Source organism: Oncorhynchus mykiss, chromosome 2 (genome assembly GCF_013265735.2).
Source record: "Oncorhynchus mykiss isolate Arlee chromosome 2, USDA_OmykA_1.1, whole genome shotgun sequence".
Lineage (NCBI taxonomy): Eukaryota > Metazoa > Chordata > Actinopteri > Salmoniformes > Salmonidae > Oncorhynchus > Oncorhynchus mykiss.
The window spans coordinates 77,144,977-77,157,710 of NC_048566.1; the positions used below are offsets into that span (position 1 = coordinate 77,144,977).

A 12,734-nucleotide genomic window follows, 5' to 3' on the forward strand; every position below is an offset into this window, starting at 1 on the left:
GTACTGCTTTAGGCTCTCTATCTAACTCTGACCTTTTCCCCCTGACCTCTCCAGGTGCGACTGAGGAGGACCGTCTGTCAGTTTTGGCTGGAGAACACCGTTTCCCCCGGAGCTCCTCAATGACGGACAGCCTCAGAGACCACTCCCACTCCCATTCTATCCCGCCCCCTCCCCAGACCGCACCTCCTCCTCCCCCTTCCCTCTACTACCTGGACACTGGCCCTCCTCCTGCTTTCTGCCCCCCTCCTCCCCCTGCCAGGGGTCATAGTCAGGGTCATGACCCTGGAGGTCGTTCCAGCTTCAAGCCCTCCTCCCTGGACCTGGACCGGCCCTACGACCCATCACCCCGCCAGTCCTCCCACGCCGAACGCCAGAAGAAGGCAAGGTCAATGATTATTCTACAAGATTCCTCCCACTTACCCGTGGAGCCCACCGACATTCCCCGCCCCTCCGCATCCGCTACACCACCAGAGCGAATCAAACGGAAAGGCCGGGTGATTGACAACCCGTACGCCAATGTTGGCCAGTTTAGTATTGGATTGTACACACCCACCAAGCCCCAGCGCAAGAAGAGCCCTCTGGTGAAACAGCTACAGGTAGGTTATTCTATTTATTCTGATTATTGTTACTATAGCAAGTGAACAAAGTTTATTTTGAAGTTTAAGTTTCTAATTTCTTGTCCTATCTACCCCTCCAGGTGGAGGACGCACAGGAGAGAGCCAGCATCGCCTTGGCCGCTGCCCACTCCCGAGAGACCTCCCCCTCTGGCCGACACCCACACACCCACAGCCACACACACACCAGCCGGGCCGACTACTACCAGCAGCAGCTGAAGGTGGAGCGCGAGCGTACGCGTCTCCAGGGAGAGGCCCTGCTACAGGGGAAAGGGCCGTTCGCTGTCGCTATCGCTGGCGCCGTGAAGGACCGAGAGCGCCGACTAGAGGAGCGGAGGAAATCCACAGTCTTCCAGTCGGTGGGGACCATGGAGGGGGGGTCGGGGTCTGCCCCTGAGCCCCCCTCCTACACCACATCTAGATCCATCGATGAGCGCCTGCTCAGCAGAGAACTAGGCCAGCTGCCACCCCCCGCCCTGGCCCTGCGCCCCTCACCTGGCGGCACTACCTTCATCCACCCACTCACAGGGAAGCCCCTGGACCCTAACTCACCCCTTGCTCTTGCGCTGGCCGCAAGGGAGCGGGCACTTACCTCCCAGAGCCAGTCCCCCGCCAGCAGCCCTGAGCCCAGGACTAAACAGGACAGGGCTGGTGTTGGAGGTCAGGGGGCTTCGCTTTTCATCGAAAGCCAGACCAAAGAGCCTCAATATGGGGGCGGGAGGCCGGGGTCGCCCGAGGCTAGTAAATCCCAGTGGGGAGTGTCATCACCCGCCTTGCTTCGCCAGGAGATGAAGGGAAGAGGGGAGGAGAGGAAGGAGGAGAGGAGAACGGAAGATAAGAAGAGTATGTTGATCAGTATCATGGACACATCACAACAGAAGACAGCTGGACTAATCATGGTCCATGCCACCAGTAACGGCCAGGCGGTGGGGCTGGGACCAGGGCTGGAGCAAACCCCCACCTCCCTAGCTACCGAGCCCAGTAAACCCTCCCTCAGTCGGGCTCTGTCGCCCAGCCCATCTGCCTCTCAGCCCCAGGCCCAGGGCCAGGGCCCTTCCAGCCCAGCCCAGGCTCCCCTGGCCCAGGGCAGTTCAGAGGAAGATGTGGAGCCTTACACAGTGAGCCTACCTCCAGCCATGCTGTCCTCCAGTGATGAAGAGACCAGAGAGGAGCTGAAGAAGATCGGGGTGCTCCCACCTCCGGATGAGTTTTCCAATGGGTTGTTGGCCAATTCACAAGCCCAAGCCCAAGGGACCCCTGTACCCCAGTCTAAATCCATCACTTCCCCTACAACCCCTACTCTCCTCACCCCTTCCACCACCACCCCAAACCCCAGCCTGACCCCCACCCAACCCCAGGGCCCTCCCCTACAGCCTACCCCCGGAGGAGCAGTCGTCTCAGGGAAACCTTCATACCCGGACCAGCCCCATCCTCCAGCCCTGCTGGCTGAGTCTGGTTCAGCAGCAGACTCTGGTGTGGAGGAGGCAGACACACGCAGCTCCAGTGAGAGAGAGCGAGACCACCACCTGGAGACCACTAGCACTGTGTCCACCGTCTCCAGCATGTCCACTCTGTCCTCAGAGAGTGGCGAACCCGCTGACACACACACCTCCTATGCCGACGGGCAGACCTTCGTGCTCGACAAGCCGCCAGTGCCTCCCAAGCCCCGGCTCAAGTCCCACTTTGGAGGCAGTAAAGGCCCGGTCACCTTCAGGGATCCGCTGCTGAAGCAGAGCTCTGACAGCGAGCTGCTATCCCAGCAGCAGGCGGCTTCTCTAGCCGCAGCAGCAGCCGGAGGGGCAGGGCTGGGGCATGGAGGCCTAGGTTCTGGAGGCCTGGGTTCTGGAGGCCTGGGTTCTGGAGGCCTAGGGTCAGGCTCTATATCTGGCCTGGTTGGAGGCCCCGGGAGGCCCCGCTACCTCTTCCAGAGGAGGTCCAAGCTGTGGGGGGACCAGATGGAGACGCGAGGACCCGGAGTGGGGTTAGGGATGGGGAGTCTGGGGAGTCTAGGGGGGTTGGGGTTGGGGCTGGGGGGTGAGGAGGGGGGGAAACCATCGGTGATGGGGGAACTAAGTTCCAGATTGCAGCAGCTGAATAAGGATACCCGGTCACTGGGGGAGGAGGAGCCACTGGGGTCATCGCTGGACCCTGGGAGGAAGTCCCCTGTGACAGGCGCCAGGTAAGATAGAACAGAGGGAGGCTAACTGAACATGGCCAAACCAACCTTAGGCCCTATTCAAGTACTTCAAGATGCATCATTCTTTCCTCCCTTCCTTCAAGTAATCAAGAATCAAGAAGGAATCCAACACCTTTTGGGTGGATGAAAGCAAGGTTCCATTAGGCTACACAGCTTTTACATATCCACTCAGCTGTTACTGTTCAAATAGTTCCACGTTAGGTTAAAAACAAAGCATCATTTTTTTGTAAACATTGAATTCTAATGATCACTGCTGGGTGTGTTGTGCATGGTTTGCTCTTTCCCATGACGAAGTATTCCACTGCCGCCCTATCCCCTGCACAGCCGACTGCAGTGGTAAGTAAATAAGAAAGACTGAGGGTTGAAGACACACCTAGGCAATGGTACGATGCTAGCGTTAGTCTTCCTTAGCAATGCTAGGTCAAACAGGCCATTAGCGATCCCCATATGGTATCAGCAATATTAAGGTGGGGTAATAGGGTTAGAGTTGAGATTACTCTTAGACATGTTGGTGTGGAACCTTCATCAGAATGCAGCTTCCATCCATGATACCTGTGGAGTGACTGTTTGACACGCCATTTCTTTTATTTCCACTGTTCTACTGAAAGTCCTTTGTATTCCTACAGATGTGACACGGACATGGAAGAGAGTAAACCTTAAGTTTATAGCTTCTAGGGTAAACCCAAGGACATTTTATATTTTTTTCCTTACCAGCCTAACAACTAACCCCATGGGAATGGAATAACCCTACTTACATTTTCAGATTTTTTTATTTGTATTTATCAAACTGCCATGTCAGTTGTTTCCTTGTTTGCATGATCCACTTCCTGACCTCTCAACCAATACAATGAGACATCAGGCTCATCATACAGTAACTAGTAAATCGCTTCCTGTGGAGGGCCATAAAACATGACTATGTGTAATTCCATATATAACCTATATACATTTAGTACTGTATCTCTCTGAGACTCCACCATTATAATGTAAAATCTATATACAGTGCCTTGCGAAAGTATTCGGCCCCCTTGAACTTTGCGACCTTTTGCCACATTTCAGGCTTCAAACATAAAGATATAAAACTGTATTTTTTTGTGAAGAATCAACAACAAGTGGGACACAATCATGAAGTGGAACGACATTTATTTGATATTTCAAACTTTTTTAACAAATCAAAAACTGAAAAATTGTCTGTGCAAAATTATTCAGCCCCTTTACTTTCAGTGCAGCAAACTCTCTCCAGAAGTTCAGTGAGGATCTCTGAATGATCCAATGTTGACCTAAATGACTAATGATGATAAATACAATCCACCTGTGTGTAATCAAGTCTCCGTATAAATGCACCTGCACTGTGATAGTCTCAGAGGTCCGTTAAAAGCGCAGAGAGCATCATGAAGAACAAGGAACACACCAGGCAGGTCCGAGATACTGTTGTGAAGAAGTTTAAAGCCGGATTTGGATACAAAAATATTTCCCAAGCTTTAAACATCCCAAGGAGCACTGTGCAAGCGATAATATTGAAATGGAAGGAGTATCAGACCACTGCAAATCTACCAAGACCTGGCCGTCCCTCTAAACTTTCAGCTCATACAAGGAGAAGACTGATCAGAGATGCAGCCAAGAGGCCCATGATCACTCTGGATGAACTGCAGAGATCTACAGCTGAGGTGGGAGACTCTGTCCATAGGACAACAATCAGTCGTATATTGCACAAATCTGGCCTTTATGGAAGAGTGGCAAGAAGAAAGCCATTTCTTAAAGATATCCATAAAAAGTGTCGTTTAAAGTTTGCCACAAGCCACCTGGGAGACACACCAAACATGTGGAAGAAGGTGCTCTGGTCAGATGAAACCAAAATTGAACTTTTTGGCAACAATGCAAAACGTTATGTTTGGCGTAAAAGCAACACAGCTCATCACCCTGAACACACCATCCCCACTGTCAAACATGGTGGTGGCAGCATCATGGTTTGGGTCTGGTTTTCTTCAGCAGGGACAGGGAAGATGGTTAAAATTGATGGGAAGATGGATGGAGCCAAATACAGGACCATTCTGGAAGAAAACCTGATGGAGTCTGCAAAAGACCTGAGACTGGGACGGAGATTTGTCTTCCAACAAGACAATGATCCAAAACATAAAGCAAAATCTACAATGGAATGGTTCAAAAATAAACAAATCCAGGTGTTAGAATGGCCAAGTCAAAGTCCAGACCTGAATCCAATCGAGAATCTGTGGAAAGAACTGAAAACTGCTGTTCACAAATGCTCTCCATCCAACCTCACTGAGCTTGAGCTGTTTTGCAAGGAGGAATGGGAAAAAATTTCAGTCTCTCGATGTGCAAAACTGATAGAGACATACCCCAAGCGACTTACAGCTGTAAACGCAGCAAAAGGTGGCGCTACAAAGTATTAACTTAAGGGGGCTGAATAATTTTGCACGCCCAATTTTTCAGTTTTTGATTTGTTAAAAAAGTTTGAAATATCCAATAAATGTCGTTCCACTTCATGATTGTGTCCCACTTGTTGTTGATTCTTCACAAAAAAATACAGTTTTATATCTTTATGTTTGAAGCCTGAAATGTGGCAAAAGGTCGCAAAGTTCAATGGGGCCGAATACTTTCGCAAGGCACTGTATTTTCAGTAACTGATTGGAGATTTAAAGATTATTTTGTGTAGCTCTTTAAAGATGTACAATGTACCGTACATATTCTCTCATTAGGACTGCTAGGTCTAGACTGAGTAAACCTCAGATCATCTCAAATAATTTGATTATGTAATTCTGTACAGTACAGAGATTATAGACCACCTGGAACATGCTGAGTTCTACACTCTGTTCCCAGTTTCCATGGTTACAGCATTGGCCTGCCATCCACAGTCGGCTTTGTTGTATCTAGTCAGTAAATCAGCTCTAAATCTAATAACAGTCAATAAAACACTGTGTGTGTGTGCATGCACGTGTGTGTGCTGGGTTGGTCGATCAGTCAGTCAATGCAAACAAGGTAACACAGGGCCTGGAGGCATGCACTTCCTGAACGCTTCTTCTCATCTCACACACATACACTCACCTCTGATATTTACCTATGACCTGACCTATGACCCTACCAACTGACCCTCTCCACACACACCTCCCTCTCTCCTATGTGCAGTGTTCAGCTGGAGTGGGTAAAAGGTGCCTCTAACCACTGATACTGGATCAAATCGTTTTTTAACACCACGTGGTTTAAGTTACGGATTGGGGGTTGGGTAATCTGATCCTAGATCTGTGGTTATGGTTAACATCTATCTCAAGCTCTCTCTCTCTCCTTAGATTCCTACCATCTCTCTCCTTTCTGCCACCAACCATGTTCACACTCTCCTTCCACTATGGTCTTCTGACTGCTTAAAGGGATAGAACAACCCAAAAGTCTGTCAGATGTCTGATACCAAATAATGAATGGAATCTGCAGACTTCTCCTGATGCATATACAATAGCAGGATCTACACATACTATATATAAGATAATCTATACAATATAATTACATACATGTTGGTTATGGACTACACAACTTTTAGCCAAACTTTTTAGGTATAAAAACATCTGACAATTGTCTGGAGTGAACTGTCCCTTTAACATTCAGAGAGATTGGGCTACATGAACGATCCCTCCCACCCCCTCAATCAGCTTCAAGCACATCAGCAGAGATGCAGTGGGGTAAACTGTCACCAATTGTAGAAATATTAATCCACATTTGCTTGCATTTACATGAATGTGCTTTAGTTGTTATTATTAGTTTGGACTTCCTTAATTTAGTAGCCTTTTATATTTTATGTTGATCACATAATGAATAGTGATTGGTGGATGTAGGTAGGGGATAGTGGCTATAGAGTATAAATCGTTTAGATGTAGTTAGTTAGTGTGAGGCTCAGTTGACCAGCCTTACGGATAGCAATAGTCTTCTATTTCAAATGGATTCCTCTCCTCACCTCCTCACCTTAATCTGCACCGAACTGCTCTGGACAGGTGAAAGCAACATGTGGGATGCCTAATTGGAATTCACTTTCACCTGTCCAGTTCCTATCATATGATGAGGTGACTATTAAGTAAATAAGGGAAGAGGAAAGCGAGAAGAAAATAAGTGATTTTAGGACTATTGAGATGGAACCCTGATGCCTGTGTTTGTCTACTGAGCAGGAGGACCAGTTATGACTACCAGTACCACCCTGACCTCGTTGTGGATAGGAACAGTAGTGGCGGCCTGCGAGCTCGCCTCAACTCTCTCTCCATGAAGCTCAGCAATGTTCTCAGATAAGGTTCTGAGGGACACTACTATTATAGCATTTTATAGAGTAGTTATGGTTAGTCATATAGCATAGCAAAGCAAATGTGTTGGATATTTCACCATGTGTTTGAAGCAAGTATCACATACCGTCAACTCAGCCAATCCCAGAGCTGGACTCTGACATCACCTATATTTCCTCATACCATGATGTCACATGTGTCATGTGACAGAGTGTTCTGATTGGCCCACTCCTCTCTCTCAGTTAATTTCACTCGTCTTGACCTTATCCAATCAACATCAACCCCTTTGCTTCGTCCCGCCCCTAACGTCATCCGATACTTATTTTTCTACTGACTTTTCCTTTTCAGTTAAATGAAGGAAAAGCAGAAATTATACACACAGTTATTCTTTCTGTCTCTTCCTCCCTCTCATTCTTCACACAGTTGCAGAACTCACTCGTGTGATTTCTGTGGTGTGATCACTCACTCAGTGTTCCTCCATACATTTAACACCATTCCCTGTCTGTCCCATTCATATGTATCCATACCGCCACAAATGCTATATGTCTCATTCATTCATGTCCACTCATGCTATGTTGTCATAGTTTTAGCTGGTTCAGGAAGTCATGTTTGTCATTGGTTTGAGTTGTGGTCTTGGCCTTCTGTTCTTCTCTGATCTTTGATTTATGTTACATATGTTTCTGTTTGATATCAGTGATTGTGTTGGGGATGGCATTGGTCCACTGACTAATTACTTATCACACATTACACTATACACTTTACTCTACTATACTGTACATTACTATGAGTCTCCATAACCTGAGTTTAAACCCACAAACACACAGAGTCAGGAGACTCTTGCCATTCATCCTGTTTCTTGTTGTTTTATTTTGGTTTGAATTCTTTATTGTTTTGTTCAGTGTTTGAGATGTGAATAGTGTTCTCATTTCTCTCTCATGTGGCCTGCTGGACTCATCGGGTTCTGATTTACTCAACTCTGTTGTCGTTGTCATGTCAAACACACACATACACCATACATAAACACACACTAACACATGCAACATACACACACACACACGCACACACACACACACACACACACACACACACACACACACACACACACACACACACACACACACACACACACACACACACACACACACACACACACACACACACACACACACACACACACACAAACAAACCATGCATGCACACACACAGACACACAAACATTGGCTTGACATGGCCAACGGAGTTATCTAAAGCAGCCAGGTGTGACTAGCAGGCTACGTCTCACGGACTGATGCTAACATTCTCTCCCATTGCTCTCTCTCTGCTCACCTTGCATGCTCCGCCACGCTGCACTGATCTGATTGGTCTAGAACTGACTGTACGCCCAGGAGGGCAAGACGACTGTGTAAGTGCGCATGGAGTTCATGTCATCTCACTCCGCCTACCTCTGTAGCTACCAACCCTCTTACGTCTTAAACCCATGCCACATAGCCCTCTCCCAACACACACACACAAATGCCTGGGCTGTTTCCCACCTCTCCACCCCTCCCTCCCCTTAACCCCTCACTCTCTCCTCTCATTCCTGCGGTATTGACTGTTCTTCACCTCAAAGCTCTCAGGACTCACACTGCACTGTGATTTAACAGCGTCAAGCATAGACAAATAATCAAACCATTACTAACATTATCTAACACTGCACACAGAGTACAATCCGTAGTGAGATTCATGGAAAGCACTGGGATGTCGTATGAATACGTTACTTTGCACATCATTTGCAGTGTGAGGACTGAGTTAGTGTTGTAGCTGCCATAGCTCGCTCTCTCCTTTCTTTCCCATAGAGAAGACCATTTTTCCCCCCATACAGAGCCCTACCCCTGTCTATTGTAGCGCAATAGAGACATGACCCTTACTCTTACTGCATGCATGGTCAGCTTTTTGACCCAAAACATGCTGACACAAGTAAATAATGTTCACTGCTTTTATTTGTGTATGTTTGCGTGTGTTCTTGTTTGTGTGTGTGGTTGAAGTCATGGTCAGGTTTTGACCAATTATGCTACAGCTCTGTAATTTGTTGGAGGTTACAGGAAGCTTGTATCATGTTCCTGTGACAGGACAGAACCACAAACCCTCCATCACACATCCACATGGCTTTATACTGGGCCATTAAAGAAAAACATGCCATTTCATGTCTATTTGAGAGTCAGGGTAAGGGTTTTAAGAGGGAATAGGGCTTCCATGTCAAAGTTAGTTCAGAGTAGAGTTTAAAAATGGGCATCTGAAAAGCTATCCTCCCATGCTGGGAGTCAGGACTTGTTTCTGAGTCTCTATAGAGTTAAGAATGGCCACTAGTGAAACTGTACCAGTTTCTGGGTCCCGTCTGTGAGACTGGAGCTACCATGTTGGCTGACAGTTTCTGAGTCTCAGTGGGATTTAGAATGGGCACCAGTGAAACTGAGCAGTGGGAGCTAAGGAAATGCTGATGAGGACTCTGAGTGTGAGAGGACAACTCGCTTGGCAATGAGACGGAATGAAGTTTCACTAAAGTAATTTACAAAAGAGAGAAGGAAAGTGAGAGAGGGAGTGAAAGATCGAGAGTGATCAGCAGAGGTACTCTCAGTGAATTGCTCTGTCAAAGTGAGCTTGGTGTTGCTGGATCATCTTCCACTAGCTAGACGGTATGCAGCTCTCGTGTCTCATGCGTCCATATGCCAGTGACCGGAGAGAGGAAACCGAAAGAGAACAAAGAAAGATACAAGACAGAGAGACTACAGACAGGGAGACTACAGACAGGGAGACTACAGACAGAGAGACTACAGACAGGGAGACTACAGACAGAGAGACTACAGACAGGGAGACTACAGACAGAGAGACTACAGACAGAGAGACTACAGACAGAGAGACTACTGTGAAAGAGACTACAGACAGAGACAACAGACAGAGACTACAGAGACTACTGACAGAGACTACAGACAGAGAGACTACAGCCAGAGACTACAGACAGAGAGAGAGACTACAGAGAGAAAGTCTACAGACGGAGATGCTACAGATAGAGACTACAGAGAGAGAGAGACTACAGACAGAGAGAGAGACTACAGAGAGAACGTCTGCAGACAGAGATGCTACAGATAGAGACTACAGAGAGAGAGACTACAGACAGAGACTACAGACAGAGACTACAGCGAGAGAGACTACAGACAGAGATACTACAGACAGAGACTACAGAGAGAGAGAAGTACAGAGAGAAAGACTACCGAGGGAATTGCCTTCAGAAAGTATTCACACCTCTTGACTTTTTCCACATTTTGTTGTGTTACAGCCTGGATTTAAAATGGATTACAATTTAGATTTTTGTTCCTGGCCTACACACAATACCCCATAATGTCAAAGTGCAATTATGTTTTTCAATTATTTTACAAATTAATTAAAAATGAAAAGCTGAAATGTCTAAATATGCCTAAATAATTTCAGGAGTAAGAATTTGCTTAACAAGTCACATAATTAATTGCATGCACTCACTCCGTTGGTGATTTTAAAACAGTTACAGAAACTCTGGCTGCGATAGGAGAAAACTGAGGGTGGACCAACAACATTGTAGTTACTCCACAATACTAACCTAATTGACAGAGTGAAAAGAAGGAAGACTGTACAGAATAATAATATTGCAAAATATGCATCCTGTTTGCAACAAGGCACTAAAGTAATAATGCAAAAAATGTGTCCTGAATACAACGTGTTATGTTTGGGGCAAATCCAATAGTACCACTCTCTATATTTTCAAGCAAAGTGGTGGCTGCATCATGTTATGGGTATGCTTGTCAAAATCAAATCAAATCACATTTTATTTGTCACATACACATGTTTAGCAGATGTTAATGCAAGTGTAGCGAAATGCTTGTGCTTCTAGTTCCGACAGTGCAGTAATATCTAACAAGTAATCTAACAATTCCCCAACAACTACATACACACAAACCTAAAGGGGTGAATGAGAATATGTACATGTAAGTATATGGATGCGCAATGGCCGAGCAGCATAGGCAAGGTGAAATAGATCATAGAAAATACAGTATATACAGTGCCTTGCGAAAGTATTCGGCCCCCTTGAACTTTGCGACCTTTTGCCACATTTCAGGCTTCAAACATAAAGATATAAAACTGTATTTTTTTGTGAAGAATCAACAACAAGTGGGACACAATCATGAAGTGGAACGACATTTATTGGATATTTCAAACTTTTTTAACAAATTGAAAACTGAAAAATTGGGCGTGCAAAATTATTCAGCCCCTTTACTTTAAGTGCAGCAAACTCTCTCCAGAAGTTCAGTGAGGATCTCTGAATGATCCAATGTTGACCTAAATGACTAATGATGATAAATACAATCCACCTGTGTGTAATCAAGTCTCCGTATAAATGCACCTGCACTGTGATAGTCTCAGAGGTCCGTTAAAAGCGCAGAGAGCATCATGAAGAACAAGGAACACACCAGGCAGGTCCGAGATACTGTTGTGAAGAAGTTTAAAGCTGGATTTGGATACAAAAAGATTTCCCAAGCTTTAAACATCCCAAGGAGCACTGTGCAAGCGATAATATTGAAATGGAAGGAGTATCAGACCACTGCAAATCTACCAAGACCTGGCCGTCCCTCTAAACTTTCAGCTCATACAAGGAGAAGACTGATCAGAGATGCAGCCAAGAGGCCCATGATCACTCTGGATGAACTGCAGAGATCTACAGCTGAGGTGGGAGACTCTGTCCATAGGACAACAATCAGTCGTATATTGCACAAATCTGGCCTTTATGGAAGAGTGGCAAGAAGAAAGCAATTTCTTAAAGATATCCATAAAAAGTGTCGGTTAAAGTTTGCCACAAGCCACCTGGGAGACACACCAAACATGTGGAAGAAGGTGCTCTGGTCAGATGAAACCAAAATTGAACTTTTTGGCAACAATGCAACACGTTATGTTTGGCGTAAAAGCAACACAGCTGAACACATCATCCCCACTGTCAAACATGGTGGTGGCAGCATCATGGTTTGGGCCTGCTTTTCTTCAGCAGGGACAGGGAAGATGATTAAAATTGATGGGAAGATGGATGGAGCCAAATACAGGACCATTCTGGAAGAAAACCTGATGGAGTCTGCAAAAGACCTGAGACTGGGACGGAGATTTGTCTTCCAACAAGACAATGATCCAAAACATAAAGCAAAATCTACAATGGAATGGTTCAAAAATAAACATATCCAGGTGTTAGAATGGCCAAGTCAAAGTCCAGACCTGAATCCAATCGAGAATCTGTGGAAAGAACTGAAAACTGCTGTTCACAAATGCTCTCCATCCAACCTCAATGAGCTCGAGCTGTTTTGCAAGGAGGAATGGGAAAAAATTTCAGTCTCTCGATGTGCAAAACTGATAGAGACATACCCCAAGCGACTTACAGCTGTAATCGCAGCAAAAGGTGGCGCTACAAAGTATTAACTTAAGGGGGCCGAATAATTTTGCACGCCCAATTTTTCAGTTTTTGATTTGTTAAAAAAAGTTTGAAATATCCAATAAATGTCGTTCCACTTCATGATTGTGTCCCACTTGTTGTTGATTCTTCACAAAAAAATACAGTTTTATATCTTTATGTTTGAAGCCTGAAATGTGGCAAAAGGT

At 46.0% G+C, this 12,734-nt stretch overlaps 1 protein-coding gene across 3 annotated transcripts in view; it reads left to right on the plus strand.

Moving 5' to 3' along the window:
• The window catches only part of LOC110502025 (SH3 and multiple ankyrin repeat domains protein 3-like), a 296,396-nt gene that overhangs the window by 281,528 nt on the left and 2,134 nt on the right, over positions 1–12,734 (plus strand). For all 3 annotated transcript variants that reach the window (XM_036955942.1, XM_036955945.1, XM_036955949.1), the window contains 2 exons: positions 55–596; positions 698–2,793. In XM_036955942.1, coding sequence (XP_036811837.1) covers positions 55–596; positions 698–2,793 — 2,638 coding nt within the window. The remainder of the gene's footprint in view (positions 1–54; positions 597–697; positions 2,794–12,734) is intronic.